The sequence below is a fragment of the Gossypium hirsutum genome, chromosome D01 (genome assembly GCF_007990345.1).
Source record: "Gossypium hirsutum isolate 1008001.06 chromosome D01, Gossypium_hirsutum_v2.1, whole genome shotgun sequence".
Lineage (NCBI taxonomy): Eukaryota > Viridiplantae > Streptophyta > Magnoliopsida > Malvales > Malvaceae > Gossypium > Gossypium hirsutum.
Window position 1 is genome coordinate 20,458,790 of NC_053437.1, and position 23,931 is coordinate 20,482,720.

General features: G+C 35.8%; 1 protein-coding gene across 8 annotated transcripts; it reads right to left on the reverse strand.

The window, feature by feature from the left end:
- Positions 1 to 12,475: 12,475 nt before the first annotated feature.
- On the reverse strand, positions 12,476 to 23,471 carry LOC107921172 (sterol carrier protein 2). Of its 8 annotated transcripts, none has more exons than XR_005909444.1 (7): positions 23,196 to 23,450; positions 23,029 to 23,089; positions 22,463 to 22,565; positions 22,269 to 22,372; positions 20,198 to 20,274; positions 19,330 to 19,382; positions 18,161 to 18,854 (listed from the first exon to the last, which is right to left on the reverse strand). XR_005909444.1 is itself a non-coding variant. In XM_041087292.1 (6 exons), exons 1-5 carry the CDS (start codon positions 23,319 to 23,321, stop codon positions 20,228 to 20,230), a joined length of 441 nt encoding a protein of 146 aa, XP_040943226.1. In that variant the 5' UTR covers positions 23,322 to 23,450; the 3' UTR covers positions 12,476 to 13,076; positions 20,198 to 20,227. The 8 variants fall into 8 exon arrangements, 6 of the variants coding, with proteins under 6 accessions (XP_040943226.1, XP_040943223.1, XP_016706537.2 ...); XR_001690959.2 differs by having other exon boundaries at positions 22,259 to 22,372; XM_041087292.1 differs by lacking the exons at positions 18,161 to 18,854; positions 19,330 to 19,382 and adding an exon at positions 12,476 to 13,076.
- Between the last annotated feature and the right edge of the window lie 460 nt (positions 23,472 to 23,931).

Sequence of the window (23,931 nt, forward strand, 5' to 3'; positions counted from 1 at the left end):
AATCGAAATATTAGCATCAAAAGGGCTACAAACACGAAATTAGTTTGACACATCGTATTAATCCCTATTCTTCCCCCTTAAAGACCCTTACCCACTCACCACTTTATTTCTCCTTGTCTCAACTTCTTTATCTCTCCATATAGGAAATCATAGCATGAAATAATAACTACGGCTAGCTTACGAGTTTCAGTGTACTAATGAATGAGTTTTGTTTTCTGTTGTTGTGACTTTGTCACTGATCTTTTTTCAATTTTTCTCACTCAAGAATGTTTTTTGGCTTTCCAAGTACTTTTTCTACTCGTATGGATTTTCTTTTTGTATTTTTCTTGTTTTTCACTTTCAGGCTAACCTATAATTCCCTTATCACACTAATATTTCCTTTTTCACTCTATTTTTACAAACTCTACCATGATGTATCTACTTAACCCTCAATACGTATGGTAAGACGTCTATAATCGTGTAGTGCAAGACCAAAGAACAAGGGCAAATACAAATTGACATTTTCAGGTTAAGGGATTGTAATGTGGTTCATCAAGAAGTGTCAACAGCTTAAAAATTTGTACTAAAGGTGAAATATAATTAGGAAAATTTTGGCTCTGGATGTGTTCCAAACAATGCCTTAGGTCATCCCTAAATATCTCAATATGCACAAATTTAATCAACTAAACAAATACAAATTCAACTATTTACCATTCGTACTGGTATGCTCGTTTCCTTATATTTTCTATATCACTTGGTATAGTTGATTTCTTAATACATATTTATAGTGTAACATATAGAACTTAGTAGCCTAATAATCAAAATTTTAAAATCACCTATCATCATGCCAAATTTATTCATAAACACAAGCAACCTTTGGACATGCTCCTAACCAATCACTTGTTTTTCTACAAGCTCAAGCACACAAAAGACAAGAAAAATCAAAGAAAATGTAAAAATATGAAGAAAATTTTCTATGTTACCCCCCACACTTTAGTTGACACATTGCCCTCAATGTGTAGCCCATAAATAGATAAGGAAAGAAGTTACCCGATTAATTATGATCGCTCCAATTGCTAATGGTGGGTGCTTCCTCCTTTGATCGTGTTAGCTTGAATTTTTTGTCTCTCCTTCGTGTTGGGTTCCTACATAGAAAATTCAACAAAATGCAACAAAACAGAAAAAAAATCTATTTATTATTCCTAATCCTACAAAGTCTAAATTATAATCATCCAAAAATTAAGATAAGTGATACGAGTCACAAAAGCCCAAATTCTTGAAGGCGAGGCCCAATAAGCAAATTCCCAGCCCAATCAAGAAATCCATCCATACTTAGTTGAAAATCAGGCCAAATTGTCAAAGTGGCCCAAGTTGTAAAGTTTTATTTTTATTTTTATTTATTTATTTATTTATTTACTTAGTTTAAATTTTTATGTCAATATTCAGTCCAAGAGTCCCAGATAAAATGACCTTTGACCGAATTTCCATATTAAAATAATTAGGAGTTTTTTTTTTATTTTAGTTTTCTAATTAGATTAGGACTAGTTATAAGGCCTATTTAAAGGCATGGCTGTCCACCTTGTTAAACACTTATCATTATTATTAAAATTTCAGATTTGTTGAGAGCAGAATTTTCTTTGAGTTTTCTCCAAGATTTCTCTCTTGAGTTTTCTTTAGAAGTTGTTTTAACAATCTTGTGATTGTGGGAGCCATCTTCAACCTTCTTCTTGCCATTGATATTCTTTGGAGGGGAGATTAGAGCCGTTTGAAGGGAGTTGTGAGATCTTTCGAGATTTCAAGGCTTCTTAGGACTTATCTTTTAATTTCTTACTGTCAATTCTTTCTTTATTTCTACTTGTGCTGAATCATTATCTAATCTAGTTTCTGTTCTTATTGTGTTTTCAGCCTTTTCTATCTTAAGGAATCAACCCAAAAATCCCCAATTTCTAGGGTTTTTCCATACTCTTTTTGGGTGAAATTAGATTGTCGAAATTTGGGGAAAACTATCTTGGTGTTCAATTGGGCAGAATCACAATCTCCTTGAGGGTTTCAAGAAACCTAACACTTATTTCTATTCTCAATTTGATTCTTTGCTGATTTGGGGATTTTATTTCAGATCTGAAAATTCAAAATCTAATCTTTTAATTTTCTGTTTCGTTTCAGATCTAATTGTTTAGGGTTTTCGTAGGAGTTTCTCGTGACTTGGCAACTCGATCTTGGTCCGCGCGCAACCCCGTATCATTTGGTATCAGATTTTGGGCGTTTTGGGTGTTCTTGGTTGATTTCTAAACTGATCTCTATTTTTTAAAGCATAAACGGCAGTTTTACCCAGAAAAATTGTTCAAAAAAATTCATTTGAGTGGGTAAAAGTTGTCCGATTGATCTGAAATTTTACATACATGTTTTTGGCACTGTGATTGAATATAAAAAAATTATTCCCGCAAAAAAATCAGTCAAAAAAGTCAAAAAAATCAAAAAATACGAATTTCAATAAAAATTTAAAAAAAGATTTAGCGGGTTGAATTTGGTGCCCAAAATTTCCAGATAAAAATTCAATATATAAGGACACTCCAGATTTAATTTCGTGATTTTTGGAGATCGGGAACACCTCGAACGAAGTTGTCAAGTTACTCCGCAGTTTTTCGGGTTTTCTGTTTTCAGCAATTTTTATTGATTCTTAGCTGTAGGTTTTCATTTGTTTCCCTTTATTCTTCCTTTACGTTATCTAACACCTTCTTGTTTCTTGTGTTAGTAGGATTTAAACGTGTGCACAACTTCTTCCTCGGTGCAACACGAATCAATTGGTGTCTCGTCAGTTTTTGGCATCCTAGTGCAAATTAGGATTCTTTGGTAGTTTGGTTCACACTCTCTAATTGGTTGATATAAACTCTGATAAAGAACTCACAAGATTGAATTCGACCTCATTGAGAATTTGATTTTTTCTTTTTGAGTGATTAACGGTGAGGTTTGATAACTTTTATTTTTGAGTGTTGAGTGTTTTGCAGGTTTTAAAAAAAAATGTCTACAGGTGATAATACTAGTGACATATTTAAAAAATTCCAACAACAGTTGGACGAACAGGCTGCTGCACTTCGAGCGTTGACTGCTACTATCAATGAGGTGCGGTTGAATCAAGAGCCTCAATATCGAGATCAAATTAAAGACGATGTGGATAACCAGCCTCCTGCTCATAGGCGCGCTCCTCGGCGTGTCCCTAGAACTGATTATGATCTTCATGATCGTGGACAACCCTCTTTGGCAAAACCAAAGAGCGAGCAGCAACGAGAACATCTCTTTCATACTCGCTGCCATGTACAAGGTAAGCTTTGTAGAGTTATTATTGATGGTGAAAGTTGCTCGAACGTAGCCAGCACGACGATGGTGGAAAAGCTTTGCTTAACCACTACCAAGCATCCACGACCTTATCAACTACAAGGGCTTAGCAACGAAAGCCAATTTAAGGTCACTCAACAAGTGCGCATCGCCTTTTCTATCGGTAAATATCAAGACGAAGTCGTGTGCGACGTAGTACCTATTCAAGCCTGCCATTTATTAATAGGAGAACCATGGCAACTGGATCGAAAAGTCACTCACGATGGTCGTACCAATAGGTATTCTTTCAAGCATCAAGGAAAGAAACTTACCTTAGTGCCGCTCACTCCGAAACAAGTCCATGAGGACCAAATCAAATTGAGAAATTCTGTTAAAACAAGTGAGGAAAAGAAAAAGAGAATGAAAAAGAGCAAAAAGAGATTGAGAGTGAAAAGGAATGTGAAACAGAAAAGAAATTTGAAAAAGAAGTTGAAGAAAGAAGAGAAAATGAGTTAGAAAAAGAAACAAAAGAAAAAGACGAGGAAAGGCTAGTGAGGAATGTTTCCACTAACCAAGATATGAATTTTTCTTGTGTTGCTACTTTTCAGGTTCCTGAAAGATCGAAAGATAACTTTCAACTTCAATACCTCTCAAATGAAAGACGCTTTCATACGATCAACTTAGGCAAAGATGAAATCACACTACATGATCCCGAAGGTAAGCGAGGTAAGGAAATTTTAGAAACCGAGTCTAGTGCAGATTTGAAAATTATTGATAAAACTTTTGGTGACTTAGTTCTTAAAAGATCCCCTCATTTTGATCCGATTAATTGTTACTCTTCGATTGTGGTTGATAAAGTCATTACGAAAAGAAGCGTGATTTGTTATTCTCTTGAATTACCTTGTGTAAAATCCTCGAATTTGTCCAAATCTGTTTTGGAGAATAAGGTAACGAAATTTTCCAAATTTGTTTTCAATTTATATTCGTGCCTTAAACAGTTTATGTGGTTGTACATGAAGTTTGAGTTCCATTTGACAAAGGTTAACTCAACAACGGAGATTCGACTACACTATGCCGCCGATGAGCGAAAGTTTGTTTTAAATGAAAAAGGTAAAATCGACCCTTATTCTTTTGCTTATCGAGGTAAGATGCTTGAAACCTTTGAAACACTTTTGTACTCCTCGGATAGTGATAAAGATCGTGTTGATGAACACTTAGATCAAAACGTGCTTGACTGTCCTATTTTATTTATTGATGATCTATCTGTTTTGATGGTTGATAAAAAGATTCTTGTTTTTGATAATGCATGTGTGAGTGAATCTATAGACTGTCGATTAATGCATGGTATGATTATGCAACTCTGTGAACCATGTGAATCTTTTCAAATACCTACTTGTGACGATTATGTTTACCATTTGATTTATTACTCGCAATTTATTCATGGTTTGTGGGAACAATGTGAGACGACTGAATGCCTTAAAACATGTCCATCTTTGTTTCAAATATTTGACGAGGCAGTGGTGAGTAAATTAGATTGTTTGCATGGTAATCTGAATCTGTCCATTCACTTGCGTTATACCTGTTCTATTATGCTTATAATTGGACTACAAGCTTGTTTGTGTTGCTATTTACTATTTCATGGCTATTCTTTTCAGTGGACTCAATTGCCATTAGTCCCGTTCGATAGAGGAAAGTCGAGTTCATTTGATTTTTAGATTCGAGGACGAATTTTTTTGAGGAAGGGGGGAATGATACGAGTCACAAAAGCCCAAATTCTTGAAGGCGAGGCCCAATAAGCAAATTCCCAGCCCAATCAAGAAATCCATCCATACTTAGTTGAAAATCAGGCCAAATTGTCAAAGTGGCCCAAGTTGTAAAGTTTTATTTTTATTTTTATTTATTTATTTATTTATTTACTTAGTTTAAATTTTTATGTCAATATTCAGTCCAAGAGTCCCAGATAAAATGACCTTTGACCGAATTTCCATATTAAAATAATTAGGAGTTTTTTTTATTTTAGTTTTCTAATTAGATTAGGACTAGTTATAAGGCCTATTTAAAGGCATGGCTGTCCACCTTGTTAAACACTTATCATTATTATTAAAATTTCAGATTTGTTGAGAGCAGAATTTTCTTTGAGTTTTCTCCAAGATTTCTCTCTTGAGTTTTCTTTAGAAGTTGTTTTAACAATCTTGTGATTGTGGGAGCCATCTTCAACCTTCTTCTTGCCATTGATATTCTTTGGAGGGGAGATTAGAGCCGTTTGAAGGGAGTTGTGAGATCTTTTGAGATTTCAAGGCTTCTTAGGACTTATCTTTTAATTTCTTACTGTCAATTCTTTCTTTATTTCTACTTGTGCTGAATCATTATCTAATCTAGTTTCTGTTCTTATTGTGTTTTCAGCCTTTTCTATCTTAAGGAATCAGCCCAAAATCCCCAATTTCTAGGGTTTTTCCATACTCTTTTTGGGTGAAATTAGATTGTCGAAATTTGGGGAAAACTATCTTGGTGTTCAATTGGGCAGAATCACAATCTCCTTGAGGGTTTCAAGAAACCTAACACTTATTTCTATTCTCAATTTGATTCTTTGCTGATTTGGGGATTTTATTTCAGATCTGAAAATTCAAAAATCTAATCTTTTAATTTTCTGTTTCGTTTCAGATCTAATTGTTTAGGGTTTTCGTAGGAGTTTCTCGTGACTTGGCAACTCGATCTTGGTCCGCGCGTAACCCCGTATCAATAAGTCTTTTAAAAGTGAAAATAAAAAAAAATGTTCACTCCTCCTCTGAATCATTGAGGGGATGAGAATGTCTCTTTTCCATAGGGGCTTTGCCCTTTCCTTTGAAATATGTTTTGTAGGAGATCCCACCCATTGAAGGCGCATGATGAGTTGAGCTTCTTATGACAGGCCTTTTCGGTGTAGAAAATTGTGGCTGAAATGTCGCTTCGTACTTGTCCTCTATTCCAGGGTATTCCTAAGTATCACTTTCCTCCTCAAGTTTAAGCTCCTCATCTTGATGAGTCAGAGTGGGCCTGAACACATCTGGGGGATAATTTAGATCACGTAACCCATTCACCCTTACGAATTCTTGAAGTACTGGTCTTGTTTCCCGCATCTATCGATTCATTCCGTCAAGTTTTGTGTCTATGTCTCCGTGAGCTCCCTTTCTAACCTTTGGGTGATCTTTCTGTTTAAGTGATGCTAGTACGTCCATCTTCATCTTCCTCTTTTGATTCCATTAAGTTATTTACTTTCGTTAAAGCTCAACATATTGAGTATATAATGTATCTCCGATGATACTCATTGTTGGTTTCATAAATTGCTTGTTCTCATTCATTAGCATCTCTGCCTGGCGGCATAAAGCCTTTAGAAGGTGGTGGAAGAAGAGTCCAGGTTTTGGGCTCAGTATGTACCATTTCATTTCTAGAAAGGTCCAGGGCCCTACATAGATTTTTTTGCTGCAGGATCCCATATTCTAGTGTCATGGGCCAAAGTGCAAAGCCCGTGAATATGGCACAAGATGCGCCCCATGGAGGTCTATCGATTAGATGGGGAACATTTAGCCCACGGGAATTGGCCCGATTCAAAGAACTGTTGGAGAAGCCTGTCAGATTGAAGCCTAGTTGACCCGGTAATGAAGAGATGACAACTTAGGATAGTATGGTAACTAATCTTAGAAGATAGAGGGAATCATATCTTGTAAAGATTAGATTAGATTTGATATGACATATCTTGTAAAATCCCTAAAATAAAGGGATATGGTTAATCTCGTCTATCAATGTAAATGTATATTAACCGTCGATTTTGGGGGAGCTCAACTATAAATAGAGAGCCTCCCCCTCATTTGTACTCATCCATTGTAAGCTGAATTCTTAAGTGTAATAGAATTCTTTGAGCATTTACTCAAACACTTTGTGTGCATTCTTTCTTTGGCTTTCTGTTGTTCACTTGTATTTTTTTTTGGCACAATCGCTTCTGCTATACAAATTGGTGCCTTGGAGGAGTTCTTAAAAGAATCCTCACTTTTGGGCGTAAAGGCTGACTTAGGCGAGTTTGGGTCGAACGGATCGCCTAAGGCCACACGGATTGCGAGACGAAAGGTCTAGCCCCGTGACAAGTGGTATTCGAGCCAAGTTTTGAACCAAGTGATATTTGAGTTATTAGTTGGAAGGCACTGTTGGGATGTCGAAAGTAGTCGTTCGTCAGAATGAGCCAATGGAGACCCGTGGAAGGGCCAGAAAAGGAAGTTGCTCGAGGGACATGCTGATAGCCTTGGAAAATCGAGTGGTTAATCTCGAGGAATCCGTAGGGAACATGAAAGAGACGCTTGAATTGGTCGAGGGACGCACGGATAGGTTTGACTCAATGGAAGAGTAACTCAGAGATTTTGTGTTGGATTCTCTCGATGCCAATACGGAAAAGATGAATGAGTTAGTTGAGTCCACTACAAAAAACCTGACAGAGAGGGATGAGAATCTCGAGGATATGGTGTTAGCCATGAAGAAAGAAATGGAAGAGCTCAAAGGGGAGCTCACGATTTACAAAGCCGCTTTGAGTAATGGGATGTAGTCTTCAAGGCCGAAGCAACAAGCAATGGATGTTCCCAAACCGGAGAAGTTTAAGGGTGCACGAACCACAAGGTATGTGGACAACTTCTTGTGGGAAATGGAGCAATACTTCCGAGTGATGGGCATCGAGGATGATGCCATTAAGGTAAACATTACTTCAATCTATTTTACTAATGTGGCTCTCTTGTGGTGGCGTCGTAGGTCCACGGGTGACAAAACATGGTGGGAATGCAATTAGGACTTGGGAGGAGTTCCAAAGAGAGGTGAAGAAGCAGTTTTACCCATAATATGCCGAGAAGGAGGCTCAGGCTAAGTTGTGCCGTCTCACGCAACAAGGCACTATTCGGGAATATGTTCGGGCATTTAGTGAGTTGGTGCTTCAAATCTCTGACTTGAGTGAGAAAGAAGCATTCTATTGGTTCGAGGATGGGTTAAATCTATGGGAAAAGCATGAGTTGCGTAGGCAAGGAATCATCGAACTTACTGTAGCCATGGCCGAAGTAGAGTCCTTTGTTGAGCTTGGTCCAGCGAAAGACAAGTTCGAGTCGTTTAAGCCCAATGGAAAAGGGCAATGGTGAGAGAAACCAAGAAGAAGATGATAAGGTACATAGTGATGATGGCAACAGTACCGATAGCACAAGTGGCATTGGGAAACCACGAGATGCGAAGTGAGGATCCAACAACCCAAAGGACAAGGGGAAGGGAATAAAATGCTTCCTTTGTCAATGACCACACATGGCACGAAAATGTCTAAATAAATTGATGATTTCAGCGATCAAGAAGAAAGATGAACCGAAGGAAGAGGCGAAGCCTATCGAGGGAAAGACATTGAGGGTCAATTCGATGGTGCTCATTCCTAAGAAGAGGAATGGTGGAAAAGGGTTAATGTTTGTGGACATCAACATTGCGGGTCAGAAGCGGAGTGCTCTTATTGATATGGAAGCGTCAGACTTATTCATATTGGAAAAGGCTGTGAAGAAGCTTGGTTTGTCGATTAGGAAATCAAATAAGAAGATCAAGGTAGCAACTTCTGAGAAAGCCCCAACTATGGGAGTAGTTCGCGATGTGGAACTACAAATCGACGAATGGAAGAGCAAGGAAGAATTCGAGGTAATACAATTAGACGATTACGATTTTGTGCTTGGCTTAAACTTCTTTGATAGGATTCAGGCAACTCTGCAACCATAGGCCGATCAAATCTATATTGTCATCGGTCTGTCAACAAAAAATATTGTGCCGGTGCATCGGGATATGAAGGTTGGGACCAAGGTGTTATCGTCAATCCAACTATTCGAAGATGTTTCGTATGGGAGAAACATTAACTCGTTAGAACGGAATGCTACGAAAGCCAGTTCGGAAGTGTTAGTGGCGCAAGAGATCGATATGAAGCCTACAGATTTGACTATAGAACAGACACCTTTGGGAAAGGTGGGTTGTGCATCGGGCTTCGAGAGAAAGAAGCGATGCAAAGACAGTCGAGACAAGTATATGTTGTGAGTAAGGTACATTGCAAACACTCTGGTAGTGTTTTGAATTCTGACTTGTTGGCTTGGCAAGATTGTAGGGGCCCTTTCAAAGTTCATAAGCAAGGAGGCAAAAAGACTATGGGTGGTACAAAGTCAAGATGTGAGAATCCAGGGGATTCTAGTGAGAACAAGTCAAAATTGGGGCAAACTAGAGCGGAGACTTCTTGCCAACGGGATGTAACAACAAGTGCGACGGTTCAAGTTAAAAGGCGGCGAAAGCCAAGGCAAAGGTTTCGAAGCAAGGGACAACCCGATCACAAGACAAGTCGGGAAAAAGCCAAGGCAACGAGAAAGTTCCAAGGTGAATCAAGTCAGTATCATTCAGAAGTCGCAACGAGGGCATTGCGAGAATGGGTGGGGGAGAATGTCACGGGACAAAGTACAAAGCCCGTGACTATGGAATAGGATGCGCCCCATGGAGCTTTATCGATTAAAGGGGGAACATTTAGCCTACGAGAACTAGCCCGATTCAAAGAACTGTTGGAGAAGCCTGTCAGATTGAAGCCTAGTTGGCCCGGTAATAAAGACATGGCAACTTAGGATAATATGGTAACTAATCTTAGAAGATTGAGGGAATCATATCTTGTAAAGATTAGATTAGATTTGATATGACATCTTGTAAAATCCCTATAATAAAGGGATATGGTTAATCTCGTCCGTCGATGTAAATGTATCTTGACCGTCCGTTTTGGGGGAGCTCAACTATAAATAGAGAGCCTCCCCCTCATTTGTACTCATCCATTGTAAGCTGAATTCTTAAAAGTAATAGAATTCTTTGAGCATTTACTTAAGCACTTTATGTGCATTCTTTCTTTGGCTTTTTTTTGTTCACTTGTAGCTTCTTTTGGCACAATCGCTTCCACTATACAAATTGGTGCCTTGGAGGAGTTCTTAAAAGAATCCTCACTTTTGGGCGTAAAGGTTGACTTTGGCGAGTTTGGGTCGACCGGATCGCCTAAGACCACACGGATTGCGAGACGAAAGGTCTAGCCCCGTGACACTAGATCCAATGAATTGCATCAACATTTTAGCAATAGGAAACATAATAGTTTGATTAAAATTCTTGAGAAGCTTAGTGTCTGGCATGTAGCTTGCATTTCCTCAGCTCTTGAACCTCAACTCTTGTTAAACTCGTTTGCATTTCCTCTTGGTGTTTTTTTATGTTGATTTCCTCCAATGTAGCTTCTTGGATGAGGAATTAGGAACTTAGGTTTTTGATGAGAAAAATGGGGTTTAGAGGCTAAGGGTTTTTGAGGGGTTTTAGAGGGGTAAGTTTTGAAAATGGAGATAGATTAGGTTAGAAGGGTATTTTTATGTTTAAAAAGGTGTTTTTAGGGTAGAAAATTGGGTAAAATAATGATTATTTCGTAGGGTTGAACAATCTGGTCGAGTCAACACTACAGGAAATTGTAGCGATGTCGCGACCCAGGGGTTCCGTGTCGCGACAATTGGGTTCGATGTCGCTACACGCGCTGCAATTGGGTTATTGATGTCGCGAAATCGAGTAGATTTTTTGAACTTCTTCATTATTGTCATTGATGTTGCAACATAGAATTTTCTTTGTCGTGACATTGACATTGTTTCTTGAATTTTGATCTCCAGAATGCTTCAAGCGCTTGTTAAACCTGTCTCTAACCTACTTGAAATACATTAACACCTTAGTTAGCGGAGTATATGGTTAGTACAATTAGTAATAATCAAACAATGGAAAATGTTAAGTATTGCTGTCGGACTCATCTATTAGTTCAGTCAATATGCAATGATGGGCTCCCTATAATTTTTTTTATCTATATTAGTCCAGCACCTATCATGCCAATCTATTCATCCACAGTTGTCCCTTTCCCTGAATTTACCTTTCCGTCTTGCTTTAATGACCGGCAACTCTTTCCGCAGGTCATAACTATTGGTGATTGGCAAAGCAATATACCCACAGAGTTGTTTTATTTGATTAACATTTGTGTTCTAAAAAAAATTTTGAAGATTGCGTCTCACACTTGTTGTCTACGAGCTCTCTGTTCTTTTCATTAATTAGGTATGACTTTTTAGAAGAACATTGTAATGCACTTAGCGGAGGATTTGAGAAAAAAATTGTATTATGCTACTAAAGTTCTGTCTCTGCAGACTTTTAAGTTCATTCATTGGCCTACAGATAATTCGCTTAGTTGGTTCTCAAAAGAATCGAACATTCTGTAGTGGTCATAACTCGATTCTTGTTCACACTGATTGCTCTATTTAATTGAAACCTGCTATATAATCATAAGTTCTGTGAATTTATATTTTCCCACTCCACTCTTTTCTATAGACTTCTGCCATACTTGGTTTAAGACTACAAATACGAAAAGAATGGTCAATTTAGGCTCATCTGTCAGGATTCCTGGTTTCTCGTCTTTTTGTTTTGTAAACTTTTGAATCAATAGACATTCTTCTATTAACTCAGTCTTAGCTATCATCGTCTCTATTGGTGAGTCTAAATTATACTATTCTTGTGGTTCAGCTTTGTCAGTATTTCTTGGGATTTCGAGGACAATGAGTTCCTAGTCTATTTGAGTCTCTGACTCACTGTCCATTTCCTCCGTTAACTCCATATCCTCTCTTTCCGAAGTTTCGCTTAATTCGTCTAAATATTTTTCCAACGGCTGAAGTGGATAATAGTCTAGGGTTTCTCCTTCTACGCAAGAACCTATGATGACATTCTCCTTTTTTGCTCAATTCCAGACTGGACACCTCTTGGTACCTTTCTGATGGCATATTACTGTGGTCATCATCATTTTGGGGAAGATCCAAGGTTTCTCCTTGGAGTTGACTTAATTTCGGAATTAGTAATCATTGATTCTCCTGGATCTTCAAATCTTAATAGACTCTTTCTTCATAAATATCGACGTCATAATCAAAGTCTTCATAGGACCACATATAATTAAATTCATCCATGACTTTGTGCTAACTGACTCTTGGGTTGATGGCACGTAAGATTTCTAAAAAGAACAAATGTTACATCTGTTAATTGGAAAATTAAATTGAGAATCGTAACTATAGCCTACAAATTTGCATCCCCGGCAACGACAAAAACAACTTGACTGCCTCCAGATATACAAAAGTTCAGAGTGTAAATACTGTAATAAAATATAGAATTATGAGGTAGTATATACAAGTATACGGGTCTAGTTGTAATATAGTTTCACAACGAAGTGGGTGAGTACTTAAAGGATCATACCCAAGGAAGGCGAGTGTTAGATCAACTCTAACCTAAATACTAAAATATCTAATTAGTACTATTAAATTTAGTTATAGTACAAAGGATATAAAATAAAATATTTTTGGGGTTTTTGTAATAATGAAAATAAAATAGCATAAAAAGATAAAATTCAAGAGATTAAAAAGGAATAATAAATCAAATCTGATTATGGGTAATTAGATTGCTTTGGTAATCTTCATCAACTGTCGCTTCTGGTTCATTGTCAATCAACTAGTCACTACCCTAGCAGGATCTTCCGATCTTCCACTAACATAACGAGTTAGAAAGAACTACTTATCTTTCGACCTCACATTCCAGTCTGGTTTGGGTTTAATGTGTTCACGGATGGGCAATACCAATTTTAGGTTAATTCCCAGCTTGAAGACTTCCTGGGATTCTCAAGCCTAGGGTTTGTTTCACATTCTACCTTTCCCAAACAACTGATCTGTTGAGTAACCCTACAAAATAGTTAATAGATCATATAGAAGAATTAGTTCCTCATGATGTTCATAAACAATATACAATCGATGTAAAGATAAAGCATGCTAATTAAATCGAGAAAATAGAGTAAATGAAAGAGCCTGATTGTATTCATATTAAGCGTAAATCCATAGAGTTGAATAGTTCCACAATTCAGATCTCTTGAAAGAAAACAACAAACAAATAAAGTAAACTACGTTAACTTATTAGGGTTAATAAAAAAAGTTTCTTTAACATGTGCCAAAAGAGCCTATTTATAGCCTTCAGTGGCAGTCATCTTTAACCCTAGGTTAGCTCATGCTCTCGAGTTTTAAGTTCGATTGTCGAACCAAAACACCCCTGCTTCGTGTCTAATTTATGTCAGAAAGTTAATGTCACAACACACCAGGACCCGTGGAGCGACACCCTCAATCTGTGCCTCGACATCGAAGGCAAACTTAGGTGGTTTTCATTATGTTCCCTATGTTGTGACATCAATCCTCCCATGTTGTGACATAGTGTCCAGTATTTTCCTAAAATGTCTTTTAATGGTTTCCTTCATACTCACAAAGTACGTTAGCTCTCCCTTAGGCCTCATTCGGCCCTTAGGGTAAAAAAAAGACTCAATTTTCACATTTTATTGAATATAAGTAAAACTAAAGAAACTTAACAAAAATGTAATGAGAATTCTTGTATTCAAGCTCCTTAAGTGCGAAAACTAGTTTAATATACTACACCAAATTTCGACAGATCAACTACTCCTACAAATGATGATCTCTTGATCCCACCAAAAGGTGGTGGTGTATACTCGAAACCAATAGAAAATGGGATCTTCTTGCGTGATCCATCCGACACTTGACATCATGTTTCAAAAATACAATCCACAAGCAAAGGAAACGGTAAAATGGTCATTTCAAACGAGGAAGACTATATGAGTTCAATGATGACGACTTTGCCGACCTCTGAAGAAGTTGTTAAAAAAATGATTTTAAATTTTTCTATTTTATTCCCAGTTTTTAGTTGCATTTGACATTTTATTTTCTGTTGCAAGTACATTCTCATCCACTTTGAGCACACGTAGGCTCAATGCCAACACAAAAATAAGGATTCAACCCTTTAGGGAAGTTTTCTTGTTTGCACTTTAATTATTTTACATTGAGGGATATGTATGTTCTAAAGTTTGTGAGGGGAGTACATAGGAGTTAGTTGTGTGTCTTATTTGTTTGTTTTATTTAATTATTCAATACACTGAAAAAAATGTGGATTTCTTTCTACGTAGGAACCCTACCTTAGGCAGCAATACAATTTCAAGCTAAACTAGAAAAGGGAGAGCGACCTGACTAACCTCGCAGCACCTTCACGAAAAATCGGGTAGTCTCTTCTCTTTATTTATTTCCGGAGCACATTAAGGACAATGTGTCAAATAAAGTGTGTAGGGTAACATAGAAATTTTTAAATTTTTATTAGAAATTTTGCTTAGTTTTAGTAATTTATAGTTGAATTTTTTCCCTTTCTTGTGCGTTTGTGTGTGCTTGAGCTTGTAGAAATACAAGTGATTGGTTAGGAGCATGTGAATAGGTTTTTTGTATAAATGACCGCCTATAAACACACTATCGTTTATAGCATACATATAACACCAAAAATATAAAAATTAAGAACGGCGGTGTTCGCAAGTGCACGAGTCAAATTATAATATAGTTTGTATAACAAAATACTTGGAAGTATTATAAGGATCATACCCAATGGAGGATTGAATAAATAATGAAAATTTTTTTACAATAACAAGTCTAAGTAGTAGTAATTTGTTCCTATATTACAATAAACCATAAAATAAGTTGAAGAGATAAAATAAAGAAATAATGAAAAGAAATAAATAAAGGAAAATAAACAGATGAAATAAATCAATAAACCAATCATAAAGATTAACTCGCATTAGGGTTTGTATCTAACTTTGGATTAGGGTTTAAGGGTGGATTAGCCATCGATCAACCAATTATTACCTTCCGACCTCTAATTAACTAATCAAATGGTTGATAATCACTTATCTTTCGACCTCACTTTCTCAACCAAGATAAATTACGATTTACTCAATTTGACTTATCTCCTGATCTCGTCCAACCTATAATAACTTATAAGGGTTTTCAATCCTAACAGTTTAAGAACACATAATTTATACCAACTAATCCCTCTTGGGAAACCCTAAATCCTCCTTTAATTACATTCTCATCCACTCGTTAATCTCCCTTAAGAGATGTATCCACTCATGTTATTCATAATCCCGATCTTAATTGAATAAATCATGTAAAGAACACGATTGATTTGGAAGAGAAAAGAGAATTGAATAATTGTGGATTGAATATTGAATGAGCAACAGAGTAGCAAATCACTTGATTGGAATAAAGAATTAAATTGAATGCAAGAACAAGTAAACTTAAATACTTTAACTAAATAAATAAAATCTTGAATCAAAATTGGTTTCAAGAGGAAAAACAAAAGAGTTATGAAAAGCCGAAAAGAAAATAATCTAAATCTACTTCTAAACTACTAGGGTTTTTGAAGGCATCTAGGATGACTTAGTTACATCAAACCCCTAATGTCTTATTTATAGAGGTGTTGATAGCCCAAATTAGGTATTCAACACGTCTTAGGTCTTCGTTTAAGTTTGATTGTGCAGACGAAAATAACCCCGATAAGCTTGGGTAGCACGTCAAAATGTGTCGTGCCACACCCCTTACGTGGCACGACACGATACCAAAAATCTTCTTGTGTCATTTTTTTGTGCTTTGACATCTCGGGAAGCTTGTACATCAATCGACCTTCCATATCAATAGGGTCTTTATATCTTCATCCTACACACTCAATTGAGCCAATTAACACAACCTAAGGCCCGTATCGGCCTATTGGGTCACAACACCTACAAAATATGCTAAAAAAACTTACTTTTATTAACTTTCTATCCTAAAACTAAATTACTAAAAACATAAATTAAAATCCTAAACTGCATAGAAAACAAGCTCCTTAAGTGCAGAATTGGCTCGAATTGACTACTACATTTGACGGTAGGTTAATAAATTGTAAATCTAGTATGATAATACATGATTTTAGGTTGTTTAATTTTAGAGTAGTTCGTTCAATTTTTTAAACCTTAAATAGGAAAAAAATGAGTTAAGCATACTAAGTGGTAAATGCATACACAAGTAAATATTTTTGTTTGAATAATAGGTTGCTGGAATTGTATCACAAGCTATTGAAATCCGTAGATATTGAAATAGTATATTATAATAAATATATAATCCTTACAAGTATGTGCCTAAATGAAAACTAATGAGTGAACAAAAGCATTTTGGGGCCTAAAAGCAAAGCGAGTGAAATAAAAGCATAGAACGGTTAAAAGAAATATGTGTGAAGAGTGAATGAAATGAAAATAAATAAAAAATATAGTATGAGTACTTAAGAAATTTTTACTCATAATTGCACAAATACTCATTGAAGTTGCTTATACTTGTCAGAACTATACTAGAGTTCGGAACATGGATGAATGAAATTGAGTTGGTGGAGTTCTAATTCCCTGTATTCTTCAAAGATAGATGTCGTAGTCGTGTATGTGTTTTGATGGAAATATATGTTTAACTAACTTTGACCTGTTTGCCTTGTAATATACTGAACCAACATGTTTGAAATTAAAAATCACGAATCATTTGTATATCTAGTTAGAATTGCCTGTTTAGCCAAATTTTCCTATATCAGGTGTCTCGAACTCAATTCGTGGATGAAGCATGCTCAAGTACATTTACTTTTAAGTGTTTTATTTTCTTTTTCTTTGCATTGTTGTTTTGTTTGCTTGAGGATAAACGATGAGTTAAGTGTGGGGGTATTTGATCTGCCACAATTCGTGGTTAGAAATTAGGCTCTTTCTAGCACTTCATAAGCTTGTTTTCAGCCTAACTTAGTGTTATTTTGATTAGTTTTACATTTTAGTCCTTAATTTTTAATTTTAGTAAAATAAAATTTTCTACACATTTTTAGGTGTTTCGATAACCCATTAGGCCAATTCGGGCCTAAGGTATGATTAATGGGCTACTTGAATGTGCAGGACGTCATTTCAAGCCAAGGAATACAAGGGACAACTTCAGTTTCACAACACCAACATGCAATGTCGCAACACCAAACATCGAAGCTATTAGGGACGAAATAGAGGTGACATCGCAACAAGTGGTTCTTCGACGTCATTACGACGTGACAAAAACCTAGATAATTGTGTCTGCGTTTTGATAGCCAACTAGGGTTTCTTTATCCTGTCAAACCTACGTGCTTCAAGGGTATTTTAGGCACCTAATACCTTGGATGTAGCCTATATAAGTCACATTATAACCACATTAGAGGGGGAGTTAACCTAGATAGACAAATTCTTTGCACAGTTTTCTTTAGTTTTTAGTTTAGTTTTTATTATGTTCACTTAATCGGAGGATCCTGTTCCAAAGTTAGACAATCGTGAGCGGAGGATGTTTTGGAATCGCGCTATTTCATCGATTAATTCATGAGCATTCTCTTATCATTATTCTTCTATTTATATTTCCTTTAATTAAATTTTTGTATGAATATTTGAATATATTTTGTGCTTAATATTTATTCCACATGATTCGGTTGTTTCATTAATTAATTGATTGAGTAAATAATAACCTAAAATTCAGTGTTTATTCAAGGGACTTAGTATACTAGGAAGTGATGCCCCTAGTAGAATATCTAGATAGGTAAGACCGAGAGGCTGTCTTGTTGAGTAGAACTTGTGCCAACGGTGAGCTCGAAAAGGTATCTTTGTTGCTAATCCTTAGTGAATATAAGGCCAATAGGGTATTCCTAGCTAAGGGTGGTAAATACTTAATTAAGGATAATTGTTCACTTAATTAATAATTAGGGTTAAAATTGATTTTAGGCTAAAATGGGCTCCTGTATTCGAAATAAGGAATAGGAGAAATCGATAGTTAACTTAGGGATAGTTTTAGTTTAGGTTAAATTAGTAATTAATGAATTTTATTATTTTTTTGGATTTACACTACTAATTTGTAAGTCGACTAGATTAGTACTTATTTTTTGTAATTTATTTAATAGTAATTTTCTCCAATCTACAATCCCTTAGGTACGATCCTCAGAATACTTGTGAAGTATTTTTTTGTCAATAAACTATATTACAATTTGACCTATATATTTAAGAACACCACTGTCTATTTTATATTATTTTGCTGTAGTATTTCCAGCCCAGATGTTCACACGTCTGGCGACAATCAAATGTATAGAGTTGAAATCCCTTAAGACTCTCATCTTGTAGATAAGCACGAATCTTGATCGTTGATGTAACTCAATCTATACCGTAAATTTTGGGGGAGCTCAACTATAAATAGAGATCTTCCCCCTCTTTTGTAATCACTCAATTGTAAACCTTCAAAGTAATAGAATACTTTTGAGAGTATTTACTCAAACACGTGGTGTACGCTATTTTTTGTGGCTTTTTGTTCGTTCATGGCTTATTTATATTTTGAGTTTGCTTTCGCTTTGCTTCGGTGCCTTAGAGAATTTCTATCAAGAATTCTCCTTTTTCGAGTGTTAGGCCAACTTAGGCAAATTTGAACCCAAGATATCTCCTAAAGCAACTCGATTTGCCAGACTTAAGTTCTGGCCCCGTGGTACTTGCATCTCCTTCAAAATTTCATTAGTCGAGTCTAGGCTCTTGAAGATTCACTCTTGTTGCTCTCTCAATGGCCAGCTTGTACAATTTGAGTCTGCAAAATTTACAAAATTTTTAAAAATTAAATTTTGTGTTAAGGCTAAATTTATTGAATTTGTAACACGCCATGCCCAACTTAATTGTCAGATCCAGGTATGGAGAGTCACAAGTCAAACCGTTAATAGTGCTACACTTTGCTTTTAAATCAACTTTCCAAAATGGCGAGGTAAACATTTACCAAAATGACGTTCCATAAATTTTAAAAATATATATAATTGAAAATGAAAGTTAAAATGGTACCATGCCACTTTAACAGATTAAGTTACATATAAGTAGCCTTTGACGACAATTTAGACAAGATCCATAAATCATAATTAAAAATAAGCCAATAAGGCTACCAATCATCACTAAAAGATCTCAAAATATCGTATCAAAACACAATTTAATGACTCTTAGATGGAGACATTTAACAATTGTCCTAGTTTCCCCCAACAAATACATGTTACCCATAAAAAATAAAGAAGGCTTACAAATGGTCGTTGATCTGGCTGTTTCCCGTTGATCATCATGTTCAACTAACTACCTAAAAGTGATGAGAAGAAGCTAGGTAAGTTCGTGAAAACTTAGTGATTTCCTGGGGAATAAATCCCACCATAATCACTACCAGACATTAAGAAATTCTTCTCAAGCTGACTGACTGGCTATCCATAATTAGTGGATACAACTCTCTCTAATCTGAAGTATCCGCTAGTGGATACTACTACAATTACACTTAGCCTATCGGCAGACACTAATTGATTTGAAGACTCGCTTAGGATGAACACGGACGCAACTGCTTCGTATGTACGCCACTTACGCTGAATACACTTAGCCTATTTTACACACATGCATCCTTTTTACACATACTCCCTCCCTTGTGCTAGCTTCTGATCCCAGTTCCAAATAACCATATTATTTTATATTTATATCGCTCATCAGAGATATTTATCAGTCATCACTTTGTACCCCCTAACATTCCTCATTGTTTTCGAACACACAAGTGTTCCCCCACAAGGCCAAGTTTCCACCAGTCACGGTTTGCACCAGAGTGTCATACTAGAGGCAAAACATTCTATCATGTGTCTTCCTTTTTATCATTGTACATAACATCCCTCCGTTGTCTCCTTACACTAGTTTGGATACAGAGTTATGCACCAAGGAACAAGTATTTTCATTGCGAATATATTAGATTTATGGGTTTGTTTAACTGTTTACACCCTTATATACACTAATACTTTAAACATATTTCCTCAAACACGTACACTAGAGTCAAAGGACAAAGCCACTTACTTGGTTGTACTATGATAACGATTAATCAAAATAACACAGATTACAAACTCAAGGTACAAAAGAACTTACCAGAATACTTTACTCAGAGCTTTGTCTACTCTACAGGTTCCTTCCCTTTGTTACTGGGACCTTCTCCATTGCTTTGGCTAAAACAATAAAAACAACTTATTTAAACATAAAAAAATAAAAAATTTATGAAATAACAAGAATCTGTAGACATGCAAATAGTTTCTAGATAGAAGTTTCCAATATCCAAAGAAATCCTACTGAACCTTCTCTTACAGTAGATTCCATCTATTTGGAAAAGCTTAAAGGAATGTGTAAGAATTTACCAGCAGATAACTAGCACAAAAGCTCTCCTAAGTTTTATCAGTCAACACCTTCGTTAACGACGAAGAACTCTCCTGGTTTCTTCGATGATAAAAAAGTCTACCAGGGAAGATGAAACATAAATCTTCTCTCCACTATCACGCTATCCTATTTTTAAATAACTCACATCCCAATCCCACTCACGATTCACTCTAATCATTACTCGTGTTTACATGATTTCACTAATTAATCACATCCTACAAGGCTCTCAAAGTGTCCTAACTATTGACACGTTGCCTCCACTAGGACATTAGATGTCTAAAATGTGCCCCACTAATTACTATGCTTACATTAGCAATTACACAAAAACATGGCTGGCAGTCTCATTGGTGGGAAAGTTCGACTAGTATGGTTCTTTCCATAATCAAGAACTCGCCATCCCTCGAAGTGGTACTCCGCAGTTTTGGCTAAGTTCTACGAAGTACTTCGCCACGAAGTTACAACCTTACGTGGTCTAAGTCTCGCAACTTAGGCAGTCTTCACCAACATGGTCTCCTGAATAGAACCGGCTCACCAAACCAGGGTGTCACAATATTTTTAATTTTTTTATATAAAAAATTTAGTATGGGTGGATTGAGCCCAAGTTTTAGGATTTTTATCTAAGCCAAGCTTGGGCTAGGCCCATTTTTTGGGTTGAGCTGAGGCTTATCAAACGGGCCTAAAATTTTGTTACGGCCTGACTCAACCTGGCCCATGGGCACCTTTAGTGGGGAATGGGAAACAAAAATTAGCATCTCTATGTGAGCTCAACAAAGGAACATTATGAATCCATAAAAATTATTACCGAAACTCGATATAAGTATCATATTTAATTACGCGTATTGAATATAAAAAAAAATTCGTAGATGAAACTATAAAACATAGGTACTTTGAAAATGACAAAAAAATCTGAGTAATATAGTCCAACAAAGCATATATTGACTGATTTTTGTTGGTGTGGGGGGATAAAAATAAATTTATAAGAAATTAACGAAGACTTCAAGGCGTGTGTCAATGTCACTTTCTGTAAGGTTTTATTTGCCCCCATCTATATTATGGTGTGCGAAAGAATTACGGTCTATGTTTTACACTAACGGCCCACTGAATACTAAGTGGAGCATAACAAGAATATCAATGGAAATTCTTTATGGAACAATTTAGGAATATAAAAGATATGAGAGAATAGGAAAAAAAAATTGATGTGTTTTTCTAGTGTCATGCAAATGAAATTTTACTCCTATTTATTGGAGGTCTCATGTCTCTTCATAGGGAAACAACTACTCAATTGAATAGTCATATATTTAGCAATAAACGTAATTATTCAATATATATCTACTTGAATAATTATGAATATTTGTTAATAATCAAGTGATATAACTTTTGGTTACTTATAACTTTTCATTTGTAACTATTGGAGCGCTATATCTATTTTGAAAATGTTCCAACAATTCTTAACTCGGTTGGCATTGAAATAAGCATTGGTGTCAATGCATGAAGATGTGAGTTCGAACATGTAAAAAATATTTATCCTTTTATTTAAAGTTTGAGGAATTGTTAATAATTTTAGGCCTAGCATATAGTTTTTGTGGAACAAAGGAAAATATTGCAATTCATCTATAAAAAGAACTATGGAGCTTTTAGAATCCTAATCCATAACAAGAAGCCATCGTATGTGATAATCTAGTAATATAAAGCATTAAAACAAATGTTATAATTTTTTTATCAATGATAAGAGGTTGATAGATGGGTTCCATTTAACTTAAACTTTTGCAACAAAAGAACCTGGTAATACAATAGTAAAGAAGCATCTCTGATCGCATCTTTGCAGGCTTTGGAAAAATGTCAGGAGTAAATTTTTGAGCTGCACTCAAGCTTCCCTTAATCTTCATTGCACCCCTACATCATCGATGGCATTTTGCAGATTAACATTGCAACTCCCATGGAATAATAAAAAGGCAAAGAAATTGGAGATTTTCACCAATTCACCTCATAAAAGCAATCTGGGGATTCATCTTCCCAGTGGCAACCTTTATAAAATCATCATCCTTGAAGGAAAACGTAGCATCAGGCTTTCCCCCTTCATATTTACCTAATAAACGCAGCAACCTCTATAAAATCATCGTCCATGTGAGATTCAAGTCTCATTACGATGCCTATGTGAGCTGACTTTCCGCAACCACGATGCCTAGTTTAATTTAGCTCAGGAAAAACACTACTATTCTGCCCCAATTACTTTGGTGACACCATTGCAACTAGAGATATGGGAGATGGTTCTAACCCCAATTCATGTAAAACTGTGGAGAACCACACCTCAGGAACTAACTACTATAATTGAAGAGCTCAGGCACATACAAATTCCACAAGAAATTTCTACATTCGATGTGTGATTACAAAAGACACAAACTTCAGACTCTATTCCATCATTAGAATTTAAAAAGTTGTAATTATATTAATAGAACCAAGATAAACAAACCCAACCAAGATAAAAGAAGAAGAAAAGCAGGATTGAACCGAATTGGAAAATAAGGATAGGTCTTAAATAAGCGGCTAACCTTTGGTAACCTCTCCTTTCTTGAGATCAACAATGTAAGAAACCTCATCAAACCCAATTTTCTATAAGTAATAAACAAGTCCCAGAGTTAGAAACAAGCTTATAATAATAATAATAATAATAATAATAATAATAATAATAATAATAATAAAGGGTAAAGCAACCAACCTTAGGGGCAATATTGATTTGGTAAACGAGGCCGATGTTCTTGGTGAGCTCTTTACCAGCATCAGAAGCCAAGTGAATTTTCATCATCTCAAACAAGTTATCAGATTTCAACTCAGTAGTCCCCATTACCACACCGAAATTAGAGAAAAAGAATGAAGAAATAACTACGGAAATTGGGTTTGGTTTACGGTTGAAATCGGTTTTTAAAGGCAAGCAAGAGAAGATAGTTGAACGAGAATTTAAGAGTTTGGTATGGCACGGGATCGGACCATAATCTAACATGCCACGCATTTCTATAAAAATTATTTTTATAAGACAAATAAAAAATAGAGAAAATAATCTTTGTCAAAGTGGGCCAGCATGACGTGGCTTTTACAACACGATAATAAATTTGTGGACCAGCATGACCACGTTGTTGTTTGTTGTTTGTTGTTTGCTGTTTGCTGTTTGCTGATCAATGTTCGTATATAAAGTGTCTTACCAAGTAAGTTCAGTTAGAAATTTATTTTTAAAAAATTGTTTTAATAAAAATTTTAATATTAATATAATTGTCTTTTCATCTCTTATTATTTTTATATGAAATTTTTAAATAATTATAAAAATGCAATATTTAAAGATTCAACTTAAGCCTAAAAATTGTCTAGTTCACTTATAACTTGAGAATTGACTTTCTTATAAGCACTAAAAGTCCTATCACACACTTATGCATGTGGAAACCATTGATCTAAAATATAGA